Source organism: Aspergillus saccharolyticus (genome assembly GCF_003184585.1).
Source record: "Aspergillus saccharolyticus JOP 1030-1 unplaced genomic scaffold BP01scaffold_6, whole genome shotgun sequence".
In the NCBI taxonomy this organism is placed as follows: Eukaryota; Fungi; Ascomycota; class Eurotiomycetes; order Eurotiales; family Aspergillaceae; genus Aspergillus; species Aspergillus saccharolyticus.
This window is the reverse complement of record NW_020290616.1, coordinates 1,048,618-1,063,742: the sequence shown is the minus strand read 5'-3', so window position 1 is coordinate 1,063,742 and position 15,125 is coordinate 1,048,618. Positions and strand designations below refer to the sequence as shown.

Here is a 15,125-nt window from a genome sequence, read left to right as displayed (position 1 = left end):
TTGCTTTAGTGAATCTCCCGCATATGTTGATGCGCAGCCATGAAGATGCTGGATATCAGTTCTGTTGACGGAGTCCACAGTCTGGACCAGGAGCCTGTAACGCATATAAATCCGACTTCGACCTCTCACCCCGAATCGGAGGAAGACATAGATCATGATGCAATTCCCGGCCATCCATTGGGAGTCAAGCCTAGCGGCAATGCCCTGCTTGCGACAGAGAACCTTCGGGACGCCATTGGGATTTTCAATATATTGCCAGATGAGCTGATCCTCATGCTACTGGAACACCTCGATGGATCTAGCCTGGTGCGCATTGGACGCACTTGTAAAGCATTCTATGCTTTCACCCGCGCCGAAGAATTGTGGAAGGCTCTGTTTATCGCGTAAGCTATAGATACCACACCTTCGTGGTTATTGTCCCGGCTCTGTTCTGACACGCATCCCCAGATCTCCTCCCGCCAATTTCACCTGGAAAGGAACATGGCGCTCTAGCTTTCTGAACATCCCCCCGGGCGAAGTGTGCATTCTAGACTGTTCCAATCTCTACTCCGATGTCCTGCACCGGCCCTTCCACTGCGCCCATATCAGCCTCGATCCCTACGTCAATGGCATCCCCGCCCGTAATCAGATTGCGCGGTTATCCGATCTCTCTTTTGAAGAATTCAACGACAACTGGACTGGCACACCGTTCATCCTTACCGAACCTGTGAAAGAATGGCCCGTGTACAAGAAGTGGACCATGGATTCGTTGCTTTACGACTATGGTGAGACCGTCTTCCGCGCAGAGGCCGTCGACTGGCCTTTCTACAGCTATATGGAGTACATGAAGAACAACTCGGATGAGAGCCCGCTATATCTTTTCGACCGGGCTTTTGTGTCGAAGATGGGACTTAAGGTTGGCCCGCGGGATCAGGAACCCGAAGCCGCCTATTGGCCACTTGCCTGCTTTGGCGAGGACTTCTTCTCCGTGCTGGGAACCGACCGCCCAGACAGGCAGTGGTTGATTGTCGGACCCGAACGCTCCGGTAGTACATTTCACAAAGACCCCAATGCCACCAGCGCATGGAACGCGGTCATCCGCGGCTCCAAGTACTGGATCATGTTCCCTTCCTCGTCCAAGCTCCCACCGCCGCCGGGGGTCTTCGTGTCAGAAGATCAAAGTGAAGTGACCTCTCCGCTGAGCATTGCAGAGTGGTTGTTCGGATTCCACGCAGAAGCCCGTCGCACACCGGGTTGCATTGAGGGTATCTGCAAGGAGGGAGAGATTCTCCACGTGCCCTCAGGATGGTGGCATCTGGTCGTGAACATCGAGCCGTCTATCGCCATTACCCAGAACTTCATTCCTCGCGCGCATCTGAGCGCTGCCCTGGACTTCCTGTCCAACAAGGCGGATCAGGTCTCTGGGTTCAGGAAAGATGTACACAATCCTTACGAAAGATTCCTGGCTAAAATGCAGGAACAGCATCCCGAACTGCTGCAGCAAGCGCAAGAGGAGTTGAGGAAGAAGACAGACGGCAAAAAGCGGAAGTGGGATGAAATTGTTCATGGGAAAGCAGACGAAGAAGGACCCGAGGCTGGCGAGGGTGGTGGGTTTAGCTTTGGATTTGGAGCTGACGACAGCGACATCGAGGTCCCTTGAGCTATACTCTACGCAATCCAGGAATTGTCGATGCGTGCAACCTTCTAGCATTGACTATTCTCTCAACGACCAGCCTCTGAAACATGCAATCCAGCGACATCCGCTCCTCGCTATGTATCGAAGATTGCTTCACCGATATCAAGCTACCTTGCTTGCGCGCCCATCTAATGACAAGCAACTGTTTTGCTAGCGGAAGTATCGTCCCCGAAAGCCAGATAGCCCACAAAGGCGCCGATAGCGACCGCCAGCATAACGAAGCCATTATAGGTCATGAAGAGCAACCTGTGAAGTTCAGCTCGGTCCACTCTGGTCAGAGGGTAGCCAGGAAACTCACATAATGAAAAAGCTATAAAACACCTGCACAGCATATAATGCCGCCATGGTAATCTTTCCTCTCTGCTCGACGGACCTTCTGCTATCCCTGCCTACAACGAGGTGTGAGCCAGCGTTCGGGACAGGTAGTGCCAGGCTGGGAGGGTCATTGGCCGGCACAGAATCGTCGTGGATTTCGCTGCCTTCAACCAGGGTTTGTCAGGCGCATCATCTTAGCAAAGGATTGCACAGAACCCATGACCATAGAAGACGAAAAGATATCCCTGATGCCGCTCCCCTCCACTGCCAGAATCGGATAAGTGACGAAAAAGACCACTTACCTCCGACTGCGGCGGTTGTATATGCGCTGAGCCTCTTCGCATGAGCCACCTCGAAACGCCGTGTAAGTTGGCGGACGCCCTCATAGCCGGCGGTCAACAGCACGATGAGTAAAATAGAGATGAGAAGTGATAAAGTGCCTGTGACACGCCACTGTGGAAAGACGATGCAAAGGTTCTTTGTAGACCAGGTGAAAAGCATCTAGGGCGCGTTAGTAGGGCAGCCTGACGCAGGGCAGGTAAAAAAGCAATTATAAGTACATTGCTTCTGCCGGGATCTTTGGCCAGAAGGAAGAAACATAGAAACTTGAGATGAAGAGACAAGTAGTTTGAGACCTACATTCATACTACACTGTCCCATATCCATGTCACCGTGGTCATGGCCGTGGTCCATATCCATCCCCATATGGTGCATTGAGTGATCCATCTTGGGCACTTTTGCTTGGAGAAGAAAGAACAAGTTCTGTACCAGTAAATTCCGCGAGACCCAATGTATGCAAGCAGGTATCGATGCTATCGATATACTCAGTGAATTCTCAGACGTTGTTGGCACATGAACAGAGAAGTAGAACAGAGAGGGAAAGAAGTGAGGGATGATGGCGTGAGTAGGTTGCCTTCAATACCAAACAAACCAAACCAACCAACCAACCCATCCGCTTCTCCGCCCCGGATGCAAACCGACCAAACAGCCCTGATAAGGTCTTGCCGAGCCATCCTGGCCATCGGCCATCTTCAACCGTCGCAATAAACCACTCATTTCGACTGATATCTATCCTTGCGCAGATAACTGGATTCGTGTGCCAACCAAACTCATGCTATCTATCGATCAGTACTACCAGAACTCGCATCATTGTTGCTAATTAGCGCACAAATACCTCATCACTTAGCGCGACTGATTCAAACAACATCCTCACGCTCCCGACTCAGCATCGAGCGCTCCCAGCCAAACCACAATCCCCCAACCTCGAATTGCGCGTCGCAGCTCACTTCTATTGTAAACCACAACATGGCAACGCCAGCTCCTGCTCAACCTGTAACAGCAGGAGGCACCGCTTCAATGCCAGCAACCCAAACAGGAGCAACAGCAACCACGCCCTCCCACCTCCGAGACGTCACGCAACAATTAAACGCAGACGCCAACGCCAACTCCAATTCCAATGCCAGCAACAACACAAATCACACCACTGCCACCACAAATCCCACCTCAACATCCGCAACCCCAGCACCCACGACAGCAACAGCGACTGCCTCAGCGCCAGGTGCAACCCCAGGAACCCCAGGCGCCTCCTCCGGCTCGCACCCCGCCGCCTCCACGTCCAAAAACGGAATTGGCGCAGGCGCAGTCCCCTCGACCACCGATGCAATAGCATCAACAACCGCATCAACGACAACAGCAACAGCAACGGCTCACCGCGGCCTTCCATACTACGAGAAACTGCGACGCGAACTCCGCGACACGCTACAGAAGAAGCGGTTGATGGATAAGAGCATGGTTCGTCCACCTCCACCTCCCCCTCCACCTTCCTAGTCATACACATTCCAAACAACTCCCCTTCCCCAAACCTAACCACCAATAACTCACACCCTGGAAACCAAAACAGGCCCAACTCGAAGACCAAATCTACCGCTTCGAACAATCCTACCTCGAAGAAACCACCGCCGGAAACATCATCAAGGGCTTCGACAACTACATCAAGGGCTCCTCGACCGGCGGCGGCCTCGGCGCGGGAGGACTCTCGCTCTCTTCCGGCGTCGGAGGTGGAAGTGGAGGTGGAGGCGGCGGTGGGGGAAGTAATGCCGGCGGCGGCGGGGGTGGTGGTGGTGCGAGACGCAAGGCGCCCGTAACAGAAGCGGATCGCGTGTTTTCGAGGAGTTCGGCGAGTTATATGCGGGTTTGTCTCTCTCCCTTTTTTTTTTTTTTCTGATGTCCGGGTTGTGATTGTGGTTGTGGTTGTGGTTGTGGTTGTTATAAGTCCGGACTATGGATTGTTGTTGCGTGGATCGAGCTGAAATGCTGACCCCTTAGAAACAACAGGATTCCCCTGCCCCCTCATCCGCCCAAACAACCCCCTCGCACGCCCCGACGCCCAATTCTACCTACAATGGTTCGTCGACGGGCAAAGCCGGAAATAATGGGGATGCTGCCTCCTCGGCGGCGAACAGCGTCAAGGGAACCTCGTCAAAAAACAAAAAGAAGTCCGGTGGTGGTGGGAACAAGGATAAATCCGGTGGGAATAGCAGCAACAACACGAAGGTTGAGGATGAGGATGGGACGGATGCGGATCGACCGCCGACGAAACGGTTGAAGATCACTTATGGACGGGATTAGCGTTCGTCCGCGGCGATTCCTTTAGTCTCGGATGGTGTACTCTGGTTGAGAGGCTGCTGGGATGGGATGTTATGGGTCTGGATTAGGAGCTTTTGGCATGTAGGAGACACGTTCTAAAGGTCTCGAACTATGCTTCTCCCATCTGGTCCTGGCAGTGCTGAAGATCCTGTGCTCCTGGTGGAAGGATGACTGAGGCGTCTTTTTTTCTCCTTTGATTATTTTCTCGTGATATCCTCTTGTACAGTACTACACATAGCATCACTTGGTGTTGGCAATGCTGATCATAGATCAATAACAATATGTTTTCCATTGTGTGGCAGTCTGATACAAATTGACACTACAATGTGGCCTATAAACAGGTATAAGGGCACCCTAAGATACTACAATTGCAGACGGTATGTCGCCACCTCAAATGCCCTCAGCTCAATATCAATATCCGTGGTGCCCTCAGTGCGCTGCACAAGTGCAAGAGGAGTCTCATCGTCCTCCAGAACATTGCACTTCCAAGCCTTGCTGATGGGAAGCTTGGTGTGGATAGTGCCACGGCTCTTGCCTCCAAGCGACTCATAGATACGGAGGATGACGCTCTTGCCGGAACGCCGAGGCAGGTTGTCCCGGGACACATCTTCATCATCTTCGCCACGCTTGACCACATCGATGACCAAAGACGAGTTTCCAGAAAGCGCAACCGACTTGAATACGTCACTGACTCCCTGGCCGCTTGCCGACTCAAGAACAAGAGGGTGGTTGAAGCTGTATCCGGCTCGGATCGTGCGTGCATCCAATGGTCCAGCGTGTGGGAGAATAGCATAGCGGATGTGATGCCGGCCCATGTCTGCGTGGGCATCTGGGGCCTTCGGCGCACGCAGCAACGAGAGGCGCATAAGGTTGCCAGCAGTTGCGAAACCATACTTGGAGTCGTTCAAGATTGAGACTCCATATCCATACTCGGACAAATCGGCCCACTTGTGGCAGCATACTTCAAACTTGGCCATATCCCAACTGAGTAAGAGGTTAGCGACATACTTCGACCTTATTTGTAGATAAGGTGTGACTCACTTGGTATTGTAATGCGTTGGACGCCGGATGATTCCGTATTGTGTTTCATATGATGCCTCCGTGTTGGTGATGTCAACAGGAAACTCGACCTTGAGGAATCTCATCGTCTCCCGCCATTCGACCTCACTCTCAAACTCGACATATGAAGGTTGGTTTCCATTAGCTGCCGCCAGACTGATAGTGGTCTTGACCCAGCTGTTTTCGCTGATCTTTGTTTCGCTAATAACGCTGACACGGTAGGGATCCTTCTCGGAAATGGTTGTCTTTCCAGAGTGTAGCTCCTTCCTGGAGTCAAGATGGAATACCTCCACATCCCATGCCTGCCAGTAAAGAGGCTTATCATCAAAGATAACCAATTGTCCAGCCTTTCCGCCCTTAGGAATGATCTCGCGATCCGCCTTGAGGTCGAACAGAGACGTGATCACACCATTGTGGACATCAACTCTGAGATTTGTGTTCTGCAGGCGGAAAATGCCGGGCTTTATCTCGGAGACAGTAACAGCGGGAGCTGCCTTGGGAGCAGGAGCTTGGCATTGAATGAGGCCAGTTTCACCACTGACCAAGGCATATTTAGGACCACCTGAAGCTACAAACTCCGCGGGAATCCTGACAACCTCGGAACGTGGCCAAGGCAGCGTATTGAGGGCGACAAAGCCCTTGCTAGCCGTGTTCTTGCCGACCCCCAAAGCCCGAAGCGCCTCCTTCCTGGCCTTCTGACCTGTTTCGAAGATCTGCTTATAGAGCTTGTTGGAGTCATCGTAGCACATCTCGATTGAGCTACCCGGCAGGCAGTCGTGAAACTGACACAAAAGGACACCCTCCCACATATCATCGATATCCTTCTTGGGATACTGGTAATCTTTGTCTCCATGGAGTGATGCCAATGTGGCAAGATATTCGATCTCTCGAAGCAAGAATTCGGACTTGCGGTTGTTTCGCTTGTTATTGGCTTGAGTAGTGTAAGTGCCCCGATGGAGCTCAAAGTACAACTCGCCATACCAAGTTGCGAATTTGGTACCAGCTGCTGCCTTCTTTTCAAGGCGGGCAAAGAAGTCATCGACAGATTCTCCCATCTTGACACGAGGAAGCAAGCCCACTTTGTCACTCATGCCGCGGCAACGACGCAGCTTTTCCAAGTGCTCGAAGGTTGGACCACCTCCACCATCACCCTTACCGAAGACCAAGAGTGATGTGTTGTCTTTGTCCAGTGACTTATGCTGCGTCACACTGCGTTTGACATCGCCAAAGTGTGCGCTTGCCGTATAAGTCTCTGATGGAGGCATGTGGCACATGACTTGGCTTCCATCCAGAGCTACCCACTGGAAGGTGGTGTGGGGAAAGTTGTTGATGTTGTTCCAGCTGAGCTTCTGGGTGAAAAAACGGCTCATTCCAGCGAGACGGCAGATCTGGGGGATTTGCGTAGAATAGCCGAATGTGTCTGGCAGCCAGAAGGTTGTACAACGTTCTCCAAAGTGGCTCTCGAAGAAGCGCTGCCCATAGAGGAATTGCCGCACCAATGACTCGCCGCTAGGCATGTTGGTGTCGTGCTCAACCCAACTACCACCAATGGGTTGGAAATTTCCTCTTTTGACCCATTGTTTCACGCGGTCGAATACGGAGGGATAGTACTCTTTCAACCACTTAAATTGCTGGGCTTGGGAACAAGCAAAGCGATGCTCCGGATACCGGTCCATCAGGTCACACTGGTTTGACCAAGAGCGGGCGACTTTCCGTTTCGTTTCCGCCCAAGGCCAGAGCCAGCAGGTGTCAATATGGCAATGCCCGATTGCGTAGACGATCGGATCGGTGTCGGTCTCATACACCTGCGAAGAGTCGACTTTATCACCGATGTACTTTCTGGCAATCTTACGGCCCTCTTTGATCGACTCCTGACTTCCATTGCCCGCAATAAAAGCATCCATTATCGCATTACAGACCATATTGGCCTCGTGCTTTTCCCACGAGTCTCCGGGAAATTCTCTCGCAGCATCTGAAGACAAAGTAAGCAGAGTGCGTATAGGTAAAAAAACACTAGACCAGATATTTATAGGCTCACAACTTACCTCCAATGATCCAGAAATCGTAGAATAACGCTCGGGCTTCAAGATTGACTGCTGTGATTTGGGCCTTGCTCAAGGTGAAATATTTGTCGGGAGCGGGAGGCTGAATGGAATCTCCGCCCGGTGCGTTTCCAAACATGCCATTACAGGCCATCTCGATGTAAAAGACGTGCTCCTTTCCGTCGCGCCAAGCATCGGGAATAATCCATTCGATGCGTTCACCTCCGCCGGTAAGACCTTGGAGGGGCCGGCCATCTTCCGACCAGATCAAACCTTCGTTATTAGCATCCCAGTGGAACTCCAGACGTTCTTTGTCGCGAAGGTCTTCGGGAATAATCAAGCGAATATGGAACCAGTGAGTAGACCAGCTTGGACCAAAGGAGGCCCCAATGTGGGTGGGCTTGAACTCATGGGATGTGGCTTCTTCGAAGGGTGGACGCTGCAGGTCGGGAACGGAGTATACGGAAAGCTTGACATGGTCTTCGTCGGAGTTGACAGCCTCGTAGAACTTGCTAAATCGTGGTCTTAGCGAAGCAATCACTTACTGTGACGAGTGGTGATACTCACGAGAGGAGATTCTGTCCCTGATATTGACCACCAGCAGTGAATTGCTTGAGACGGTCGGTGTAGATGGATTGGATGCGCTGGCCGACGGGGCCCTGGGGGGTCCGGGGAAGGGCGCTGGGAGCTTGTCGGGCCATGTCTCCACCCATGGCCGTGGTTCTAGAAGGGGTGAGGGGAAAGGATACACGGGCACAATGGGAAGACACCGTCCAGTTAATCAGAACGAACGTGTGACTAAGATGAGTATTTAATTGACAGATGAAGAATTGATGATGGGGAAGTTGTTTAGTTAAGAAGAGGAATAGAGGTGCGGAGGAGGAGGAGTTGCCAGGAACGGCCAGGAACCTCAGGCAATGACATACCCGGAGTCAGCTGAGCCTGCCTGCATCATCCTGCAATCCGGGGTATACTACGGATTACGTGCTAAGCCAATGGATCAGTATCATTGACCCATTGTCCTACAACATAACTACAGTAAAGTCACCAGACACAGCGAGTTGGAGTCTCGATGGCATAGCAGGTTAGTCGTGCCTGGCAATTCGCAGCTTGACTGCTTCGGTTTTGGTGGCCGCTTTCGGGTCTGAAATGCGGGGAGCGCCTCCCTCTAGAATGCATGCATCCCGAGTCAGTCAGAGCAGCATCGGACTTTTCAAGAACCCCTCCGTGATCAGCGTATACTTGTCAGAATATGCAAAGAAGAAGTCAATTCAAGTATTTTTCTCCCCATAATAGTGACCTCGATATACCAGACCATTCATTGACCTGTTTATCAGTGACATCATTGGAAGAAGCGGGGAAGGCGAAGCCCATGTACAGAACAATGATCATGGATTGAACTGCTGGTTTGGTTCAAGCCCGGCACCATTGATGGCTATCTTACGAGAGAAGTACGAGGAGAATATGTAAATTCTTTTCAGCAATGACAGTCATAAGTAATGAGGCAATAACATCCTCGATCCTAAAGTTAAGGACGATAAGTAGAGAGATTAGAAGTTCTCAGAATTGCGGGGCAGGGGACCGCAGAGGCTAAACCTGCTAAGAACGCACCGCTATCTGGAATTTTCATGATAAGTAGTCGAACAAGATACGGAGTACAGTCGTCAACGTATCATGTCTTTCCGTATAATAACAATGATCCTAAGCAAGTGTCCTTCGTCACTATCATTGAGGGCATATCTTACTAGTACTACCTTCACTATTTACCTCGATCTCCTCGGGGGGACCTATCGATTTGTCATCCTGGCTGAGTAATCCGATAACCCACGGCGACAATCTCTGCCACTGACCCCGCCAGCCAATCACGTCACAGTCAGATGACGGTTTTTGAGTCAGCCCAAAAAACGAAATCCATCGCCGATTACGCAGAGACCGATTCCGTTTAAGTAGCCATCACAACCCACCATACTTTCCAAAGAGATTCAGACACAAATCAGTTCCTTCGCCAGTGACTCCTCTCCACTCAGCTACGGACCTACAGGAAGACCAGTCGCAATGGCTCCCTCGTTCGTGACCATTGACACCACCCCCGACTTCGACCTGGCTCCCCCACCTTCGGTCAAGTCCATCAACCCCTCCTCGCAGCGGATCCTCCTCCTCGCGCCCCCCTCCATCGCCACCCACGAAGAGAAGCTGCGCGATCTCTTTACAACCTATGACCGCGCCACTACCGACCTACAGATGCTCGACCGCATCGCTGGCGGTTTTGCCTCTCTCCCCGCCAACACCTACGATCTCGTCCTCGTCCTCACCGACACCGATGGCGCGCGCCGCTCGGAGGCTCTCCAGCTTCTCAACCGGAATGTTTATAGCGCTTTGGTTCCGTCCATGAAGGCTGGGGCCAAGTTTCAGACTCAAGACAACAATTTCGGAGAGGCTGAGGAGCGGGAGGCGGTTTTGGCGGGGTTGGTTAAGACGGACGGCGGATTCGAGAAGGCCGACCAAGGCAAAGTGTTTGCCATCCCTCTCCGGCGGAGCGGGAAGAAGGACGCGGCCAAGAAGACGCCTACCGCTGCTGCGACGAACGTTCAACCCATTCCTCCGATCGTCGCTCCTGCACCGACCGCCCCGGCAATGGGCATCATCAATGATGACGCCGATTACGGTGATGACGATGAGTTGATTGACGAGGACGATCTCTTGTCGGAAGATGACTTGAAAAGACCCATTCCTCGTTAGTGTTCCCCTCCCCGACACCACCGTTGGTTAGGCATAGACCTCTTGCTAACAGGTCACCCTCCTACACAGCCCCCGAATGCCAACCCAAAAAAGGCCGGAGAAGACGCGCGTGCAAGGACTGCACATGCGGTCTTGCCGCGCGACTCGAGGCGGAGGAGCAAGCGCAGCGGGAGAAGGCCGACAAAGCGCTGAACGTGATGAAGCTCCAAACCGACGACCTCAACGAGTTGGACTTCACCGTCCAGGGCAAGCCGGGCTCCTGCGGGAACTGCGCACTGGGCGATGCCTTCCGGTGTGACGGATGTCCCTTCATTGGTCTTCCAGCCTTCAAGCCGGGCCAGGAGGTCCAGATCATGAACAATGTTGTGCAATTGTAGCGATGCTTTTTATTCCCACTATTGTTATGCTCTTCTTAGCGGAGTTGGGGGACCAGGGCAACGGGTTTGGGGAGTTTAGTTTCTTTGTCGGGAGGGTACAAAATAGATAGAGTCTTTTTGACGACTTTGGACGAAATTATATCGAGAATTTCAATCGTTCATTTTTAGGACTTCTGGCATTCTCTTGGGTGATGTGGTTAGTCGATATGCCTTCAAAGAGTTATGGGTGCATGACTGGCTATACACCTGCTCAAGGTGTAAACATCTGTAACATGGCGATGATCAATAATTGGTAACATTGAAGTTGTCTTGCCTCCAATCACCACAATCTCCACCTTACCAGCTTCCCAACAAGACTACACATATAGAACCCATAATCAGCATGATGCAGATATCGTACCTAACCCTCCACTTCGCACAAGCACCAAGGCCATCCGACTGGTTCTCTCCACTGGACTGCACCACACATTGCCCTCCAGTGACCATGGTCTTGATCTTAGTGATTTCCTGAAATCCGCAGCGACAGAGATCATCGGTTCCCGAACATCTCCGCAAGCATGGCATTGGACCAGCCCTCAACGAGAGACACGTTGACTTCAACTGTTTCCCCATCTCGCACACCCTAAGACCGCACGAGTCCGCCGCTCATAGTAGCCCCTTTTCAGGTATGGAGCTCGTCGGTACCACCTTCAAGTCACAAGACGTGAATGTGTTAAGAACAAAGAGTGGAGGGCGTCAGCCACTATGAGTATGGCAATAGAGAAACAAAGAAATTCCTTTCCCCCCCCGTGTGAATCGGATTTGGTTGTCCCGTCCTTCTCATCTTGTGTGGTAGTATGGATCGGATAGATGTGCTGGCTGTCAATGCCGATTGAAGTCCATCAGTACTCGCTAAGTTCTCTTCTAGATCCTCTTTTCCAATCAGGGATGGTTCCTGGAAGTAGGATGCCACACGGAATTGGGGTTCGTAAGCGTGGCACAGTAGGTAGTAACAGTAAGGTACGGTAGGTCCACTTCCGTTAGACAGAGCATCTCGATTCGATTCAACGTCAATCATCCCCATTCATGCCCAGCAGCTCTCACCCGGGTAAGTACAATAGGATCGAACAACGAATTCACATCCATACCATCGATAACGACGACCGAAAAGCGAGGAAGCAAGTAAGATAATACCAACCAACCCACCACCCCAAAAGACGCAGTCTCCATAAACAATGAAGCAATTGAACCGTCCCCTCTGAATAACTCAAACAAAAGAAAGGAAAGCCAAATCCAGTCATTTAGACAACAACAACAACAACAACAACAACAACAACAACAACAACAACAACAACAACAACAACAACAACAACAACAACAACAACAGTCAACCCTTAATCAGAACCCCGGCCTGGATACCTACTATCCACTCCCCCGCATCTCCACAAAATCCCACCACCCGGCTCCCCCCCCCCTTGCCACACCACAAGAACATTGAACAACACGCCCACAACCCCCTCCCCTCAGTCTGATACATACCGTCGCTCCTGATAATCTAACTGTTGAAGGACATTTCGTCAGTTAACCCCGACAAATGCGCCACCCCACCGCCTCCTCATTTCCCATCCATGCCATGCAGATATCCTGCCATGGAGTATGAGGCGCGACTTGGCAGAGGTTAATCTCCCGAGGGTGGTACAAAGGGCGAGGGAGGGGCGCATCTCCAACGATCACCGCCACAAAGAATGGGCAGGCGGCGTAATTAAGCATTAATGTGTCGTTGCCTACAGTAAATGTGCTGTACTGTACCAGACGGACTGCCAGAGTAGGCGACTAATGCACTGCCAACGGGGATTACGCATTCCTGGGGTCGGTAATTCGGCGATCGGTTGAGATCCGCAAGGGGCGACAGCAGCAGCAGGCAGCCCAGCCCGGGCACGTGTTGTAGGCTGCAGTGCTTTCTTTGTGGTAGTGGAGGGACCTTGCGAGTGAAACTGGAAGCTGGAATTATTGCCAAGAGTATAGTATGTACGTAAAGTGGTTGATTGGTATCCAAGATAAAAACATGGATATCAATAACGAGGTCATGATTGGTTCTATGATGTATGTATCATAACCTCCAGGCTACACCACCATTCTCGGGATTTGCTTAGCACACGAACCTCAACGCCTAACATGAATTGTGCAGAATGCCAACGGGATATCGAGTATGAGATGAAAGAGCTGAGAAAAAAAAAGAATTACAATAGAGGGATAACAAAGAAAACACGCTAATTTGGCAACAGAAGCAGGGTAGTAGTGTAGACAGGCGGTGACCAGAACCAGGAAGAGAATGCGAAACAGGATAAAATAAGATGGTGTAAGCGAAGAGTCGGCTTATACCCATGGATCAGTCTGTCCTTGGGTGTTGTAGGGACTAACCGGGCCAATGAGTCGGATTTGTGACTTCAGCTGCGAGTGACGGCGCTCGAGTTTGCTCCCAGCGATCTTCTTTCGGGCCCCGCCAAGAGCACCCCAAAGATGCGAAGTGCCATGGTGAAATGCCTTGACGTAGTCCCGAGTATTCTGCTGGATCTGGGAGCACGCTGGGGGGGTCAGAGGAGGCGTGGCCGAGGTGACGAATCCTTTGGGTGTCGGCGGGCCCCTCTTTCCATACTTCGGAAACCGCACCGGACGGTTTTGCCGATAGCTGATGCGCTTCTCCCGACCGGGCTTCTCCCAGATGGACGGCCCTTGCTTCTGATAAGGGCTGAGTGAAAGCGCGAGCTGCTTCTTTCGTAGAGTAAGCGGCGGTGGGCGTGTCACCCTTGAGCAGGTAGTCGATCGTGACGAGGCGCTGGATAGTCGCTTCACCGAGACGGGAGACTCTACCGGGCTAGGCGGCATCAGAGGGCTCACGACATCGGTGCGTTCTTTCGACAGCGACCATTCTAGCGATGGCGTTCGATTGCGCGTATAGTTGGAAGCTACTGTGTCGCAGCGCAAGTCCGGTCGTGAGTCTGGCCGTGAGTCGGGCCGAGCAGTGTCCCGGTTCACCGAATGTTTGGACAGACGGCGCTGAACGTAAGATCGAATCGAGTCTCGAACGTCATGCGCAAGGGCTCGTCCTCCTTTGTCGCGTGAGCTCCAGCGACCGCAAGGCTTGGTAAAGTCGAAGACCGCGAGGTTCAATTTACTAGCGCTCTTCTTGCGAGAGGCAACAGCAGGGTTGGCGGAGCAGGCGGGTAGGGCTGATTGAGGGGCAAGCTCGGGGAAGAAATCCCACTTCTTCTCCCGGAAATAATGATTCGGACCTGCGCGTGTGACTGTCCAAGGGGCTGGTCGGTCGACATGGTCATCGTGCAAGAAAGTGGCGGTGATGGCCAGCGATTTGGAGTCTCGATAGTGATCACTGGGGGCGGATGCGGGAGGATGATCGACTAGTCCAGTCAGATCATCGGACCCTGAGCGAACAAAAACGGGGTAACTCTCGGTGGTGGACACTTCGGAAAAGCGTCGGCTGCCATAGTAACTCGACCTCATGCTGCTGTCGTCGCTCCAGGCGGTTGAGCCTGCATCCATGATGGAAGGGTCCTCTGGTAGGGGTTTGGCAGGCAGCTCGGGGAGCGCTTTATCTAAAAGCAAGGTTGGGCGAACAGACAGCGGCTGAGGGATTCGAGGAGGGATGACTTGTTCCAATCCTTCTAACGAACGAGACGGTCTCACAGGGGGAGCCTCTCGTGGACGCGCCAACGAGGATGGAGATAGCATGTTGATCGGAGTGGGGTTGATTTGATTGACGGGCCGATGGGCGGCTAATGATGGGTGGGGGAGAGAATGTGTATAAACCCGACCTGAGAGGGAGGGGGTCAAAGAGGCTGGAAGAGAACGTGAAAGGATTCACCGACTCCAGATCAGGGACTCTGACTTGTGTCCTTCCACCAGGGATGAAACAACAACTCAGATAATCGAAGAGAGTGGCCAGTGAAGTCCTAAAGAAGGCCCGAGAGAGGGTAAAGTAGATGATGGTTGTGACCGAATAGATAGGCTTGGGCGTGGGCTTAGGCTCCCTGGTGGAGCATGCGCTGGAGCCAGAGATTGGACTAGATCAAAGTCAAGTCGTAATAATAGTTTAGTCAGGCAAGGCACTTTGCTTCTTTTTAACCCCGTCGCGTGCTGCTCAGTGCACCTGTTAACCTTTGTTGGCGTCTGGGATGACAGGCTGGAGTTGATCGAATCAGTTCCCTTTCACACACTTGCACATTCAACCAGTTGCCGTGGTTCTTCTGCGGGACTGCACAGGGGCTGCAGCTA

General features: G+C 52.3%; 7 protein-coding genes across 7 annotated transcripts; 4 read left to right on the top strand and 3 right to left on the bottom strand.

Moving 5' to 3' along the window:
* Positions 1 to 45: 45 nt before the first annotated feature.
* BP01DRAFT_291162 (putative F-box and JmjC domain protein) lies at positions 46 to 1,639 on the top strand (the record flags this gene model as incomplete). The annotated part of the gene is made up of 2 exons (XM_025571636.1): positions 46 to 383; positions 448 to 1,639. The coding sequence occupies 2 exons, from the start codon at positions 46 to 48 to the stop codon at positions 1,637 to 1,639; spliced, it is 1,530 nt and encodes a 509-aa protein (XP_025433937.1).
* Positions 1,640 to 1,803: 164 nt separating this feature from the next.
* BP01DRAFT_290982 (low-affinity Cu transporter) lies at positions 1,804 to 2,704 on the bottom strand (the record flags this gene model as incomplete). The annotated part of the gene is made up of 4 exons (XM_025571628.1): positions 1,804 to 1,921; positions 1,974 to 2,154; positions 2,293 to 2,491; positions 2,630 to 2,704. 4 exons carry the CDS (start codon positions 2,702 to 2,704, stop codon positions 1,804 to 1,806), a joined length of 573 nt encoding a protein of 190 aa, XP_025433936.1.
* Positions 2,705 to 3,036: 332 nt separating this feature from the next.
* On the top strand, positions 3,037 to 4,900 carry BP01DRAFT_354485 (chromatin modification-related protein EAF6/MEAF6). Its single transcript, XM_025574436.1, has 3 exons — positions 3,037 to 3,781; positions 3,891 to 4,181; positions 4,325 to 4,900. Exons 1-3 carry the CDS (start codon positions 3,296 to 3,298, stop codon positions 4,616 to 4,618), a joined length of 1,071 nt encoding a protein of 356 aa, XP_025433935.1. The 5' UTR covers positions 3,037 to 3,295; the 3' UTR covers positions 4,619 to 4,900.
* A 7-nt stretch (positions 4,901 to 4,907) lies between these two features.
* Positions 4,908 to 8,597, bottom strand: ams1 (alpha-mannosidase). The gene is made up of 4 exons (XM_025572530.1): positions 8,305 to 8,597; positions 7,741 to 8,249; positions 5,678 to 7,667; positions 4,908 to 5,620 (listed from the first exon to the last, which is right to left on the bottom strand). The coding sequence occupies exons 1-4, from the start codon at positions 8,448 to 8,450 to the stop codon at positions 4,999 to 5,001; spliced, it is 3,267 nt and encodes a 1,088-aa protein (XP_025433934.1). The 5' UTR covers positions 8,451 to 8,597; the 3' UTR covers positions 4,908 to 4,998.
* Positions 8,598 to 9,690: 1,093 nt separating this feature from the next.
* On the top strand, positions 9,691 to 11,032 carry BP01DRAFT_354483 (DUF689-domain-containing protein). The gene is made up of 2 exons (XM_025574435.1): positions 9,691 to 10,471; positions 10,546 to 11,032. The coding sequence occupies exons 1-2, from the start codon at positions 9,793 to 9,795 to the stop codon at positions 10,851 to 10,853; spliced, it is 987 nt and encodes a 328-aa protein (XP_025433933.1). The 5' UTR covers positions 9,691 to 9,792; the 3' UTR covers positions 10,854 to 11,032.
* Positions 11,033 to 11,918: 886 nt separating this feature from the next.
* Positions 11,919 to 12,330, top strand: BP01DRAFT_363726 (uncharacterized protein; the record flags this gene model as incomplete). The annotated part of the gene is made up of 2 exons (XM_025576291.1): positions 11,919 to 11,940; positions 12,050 to 12,330. The coding sequence occupies 2 exons, from the start codon at positions 11,919 to 11,921 to the stop codon at positions 12,328 to 12,330; spliced, it is 303 nt and encodes a 100-aa protein (XP_025433932.1).
* An 878-nt stretch (positions 12,331 to 13,208) lies between these two features.
* Positions 13,209 to 14,582, bottom strand: BP01DRAFT_372111 (uncharacterized protein; the record flags this gene model as incomplete). The annotated part of the gene is made up of 1 exon (XM_025576715.1): positions 13,209 to 14,582. The coding sequence occupies one exon, from the start codon at positions 14,580 to 14,582 to the stop codon at positions 13,209 to 13,211; it is 1,374 nt and encodes a 457-aa protein (XP_025433931.1).
* Positions 14,583 to 15,125: the final 543 nt, after the last annotated feature.

Coding starts and splice junctions, on each gene's coding strand:
- BP01DRAFT_354485 (XM_025574436.1), top strand. CDS start 3,296: ATGGCAACGCCAGCTCCTGCTCAACCTGTAACAGCAGGAGGCACCGCT. Junction 3,782..3,890: donor GGTTGATGGATAAGAGCATG/GTTCGTCCACCT, acceptor AAACCAAAACAG/GCCCAACTCGAAGACCAAAT. Junction 4,182..4,324: donor GTTCGGCGAGTTATATGCGG/GTTTGTCTCTCT, acceptor TAGAAACAACAG/GATTCCCCTGCCCCCTCATC.
- ams1 (XM_025572530.1), bottom strand. CDS start 8,450: ATGGGTGGAGACATGGCCCGACAAGCTCCCAGCGCCCTTCCCCGGACC. Junction 7,668..7,740: donor CGATTTCTGGATCATTGGAG/GTAAGTTGTGAG, acceptor CTTTGTCTTCAG/ATGCTGCGAGAGAATTTCCC. Junction 5,621..5,677: donor CCAACGCATTACAATACCAA/GTGAGTCACACC, acceptor CCTCTTACTCAG/TTGGGATATGGCCAAGTTTG.
- BP01DRAFT_354483 (XM_025574435.1), top strand. CDS start 9,793: ATGGCTCCCTCGTTCGTGACCATTGACACCACCCCCGACTTCGACCTG. Junction 10,472..10,545: donor CTTGAAAAGACCCATTCCTC/GTTAGTGTTCCC, acceptor CCTCCTACACAG/CCCCCGAATGCCAACCCAAA.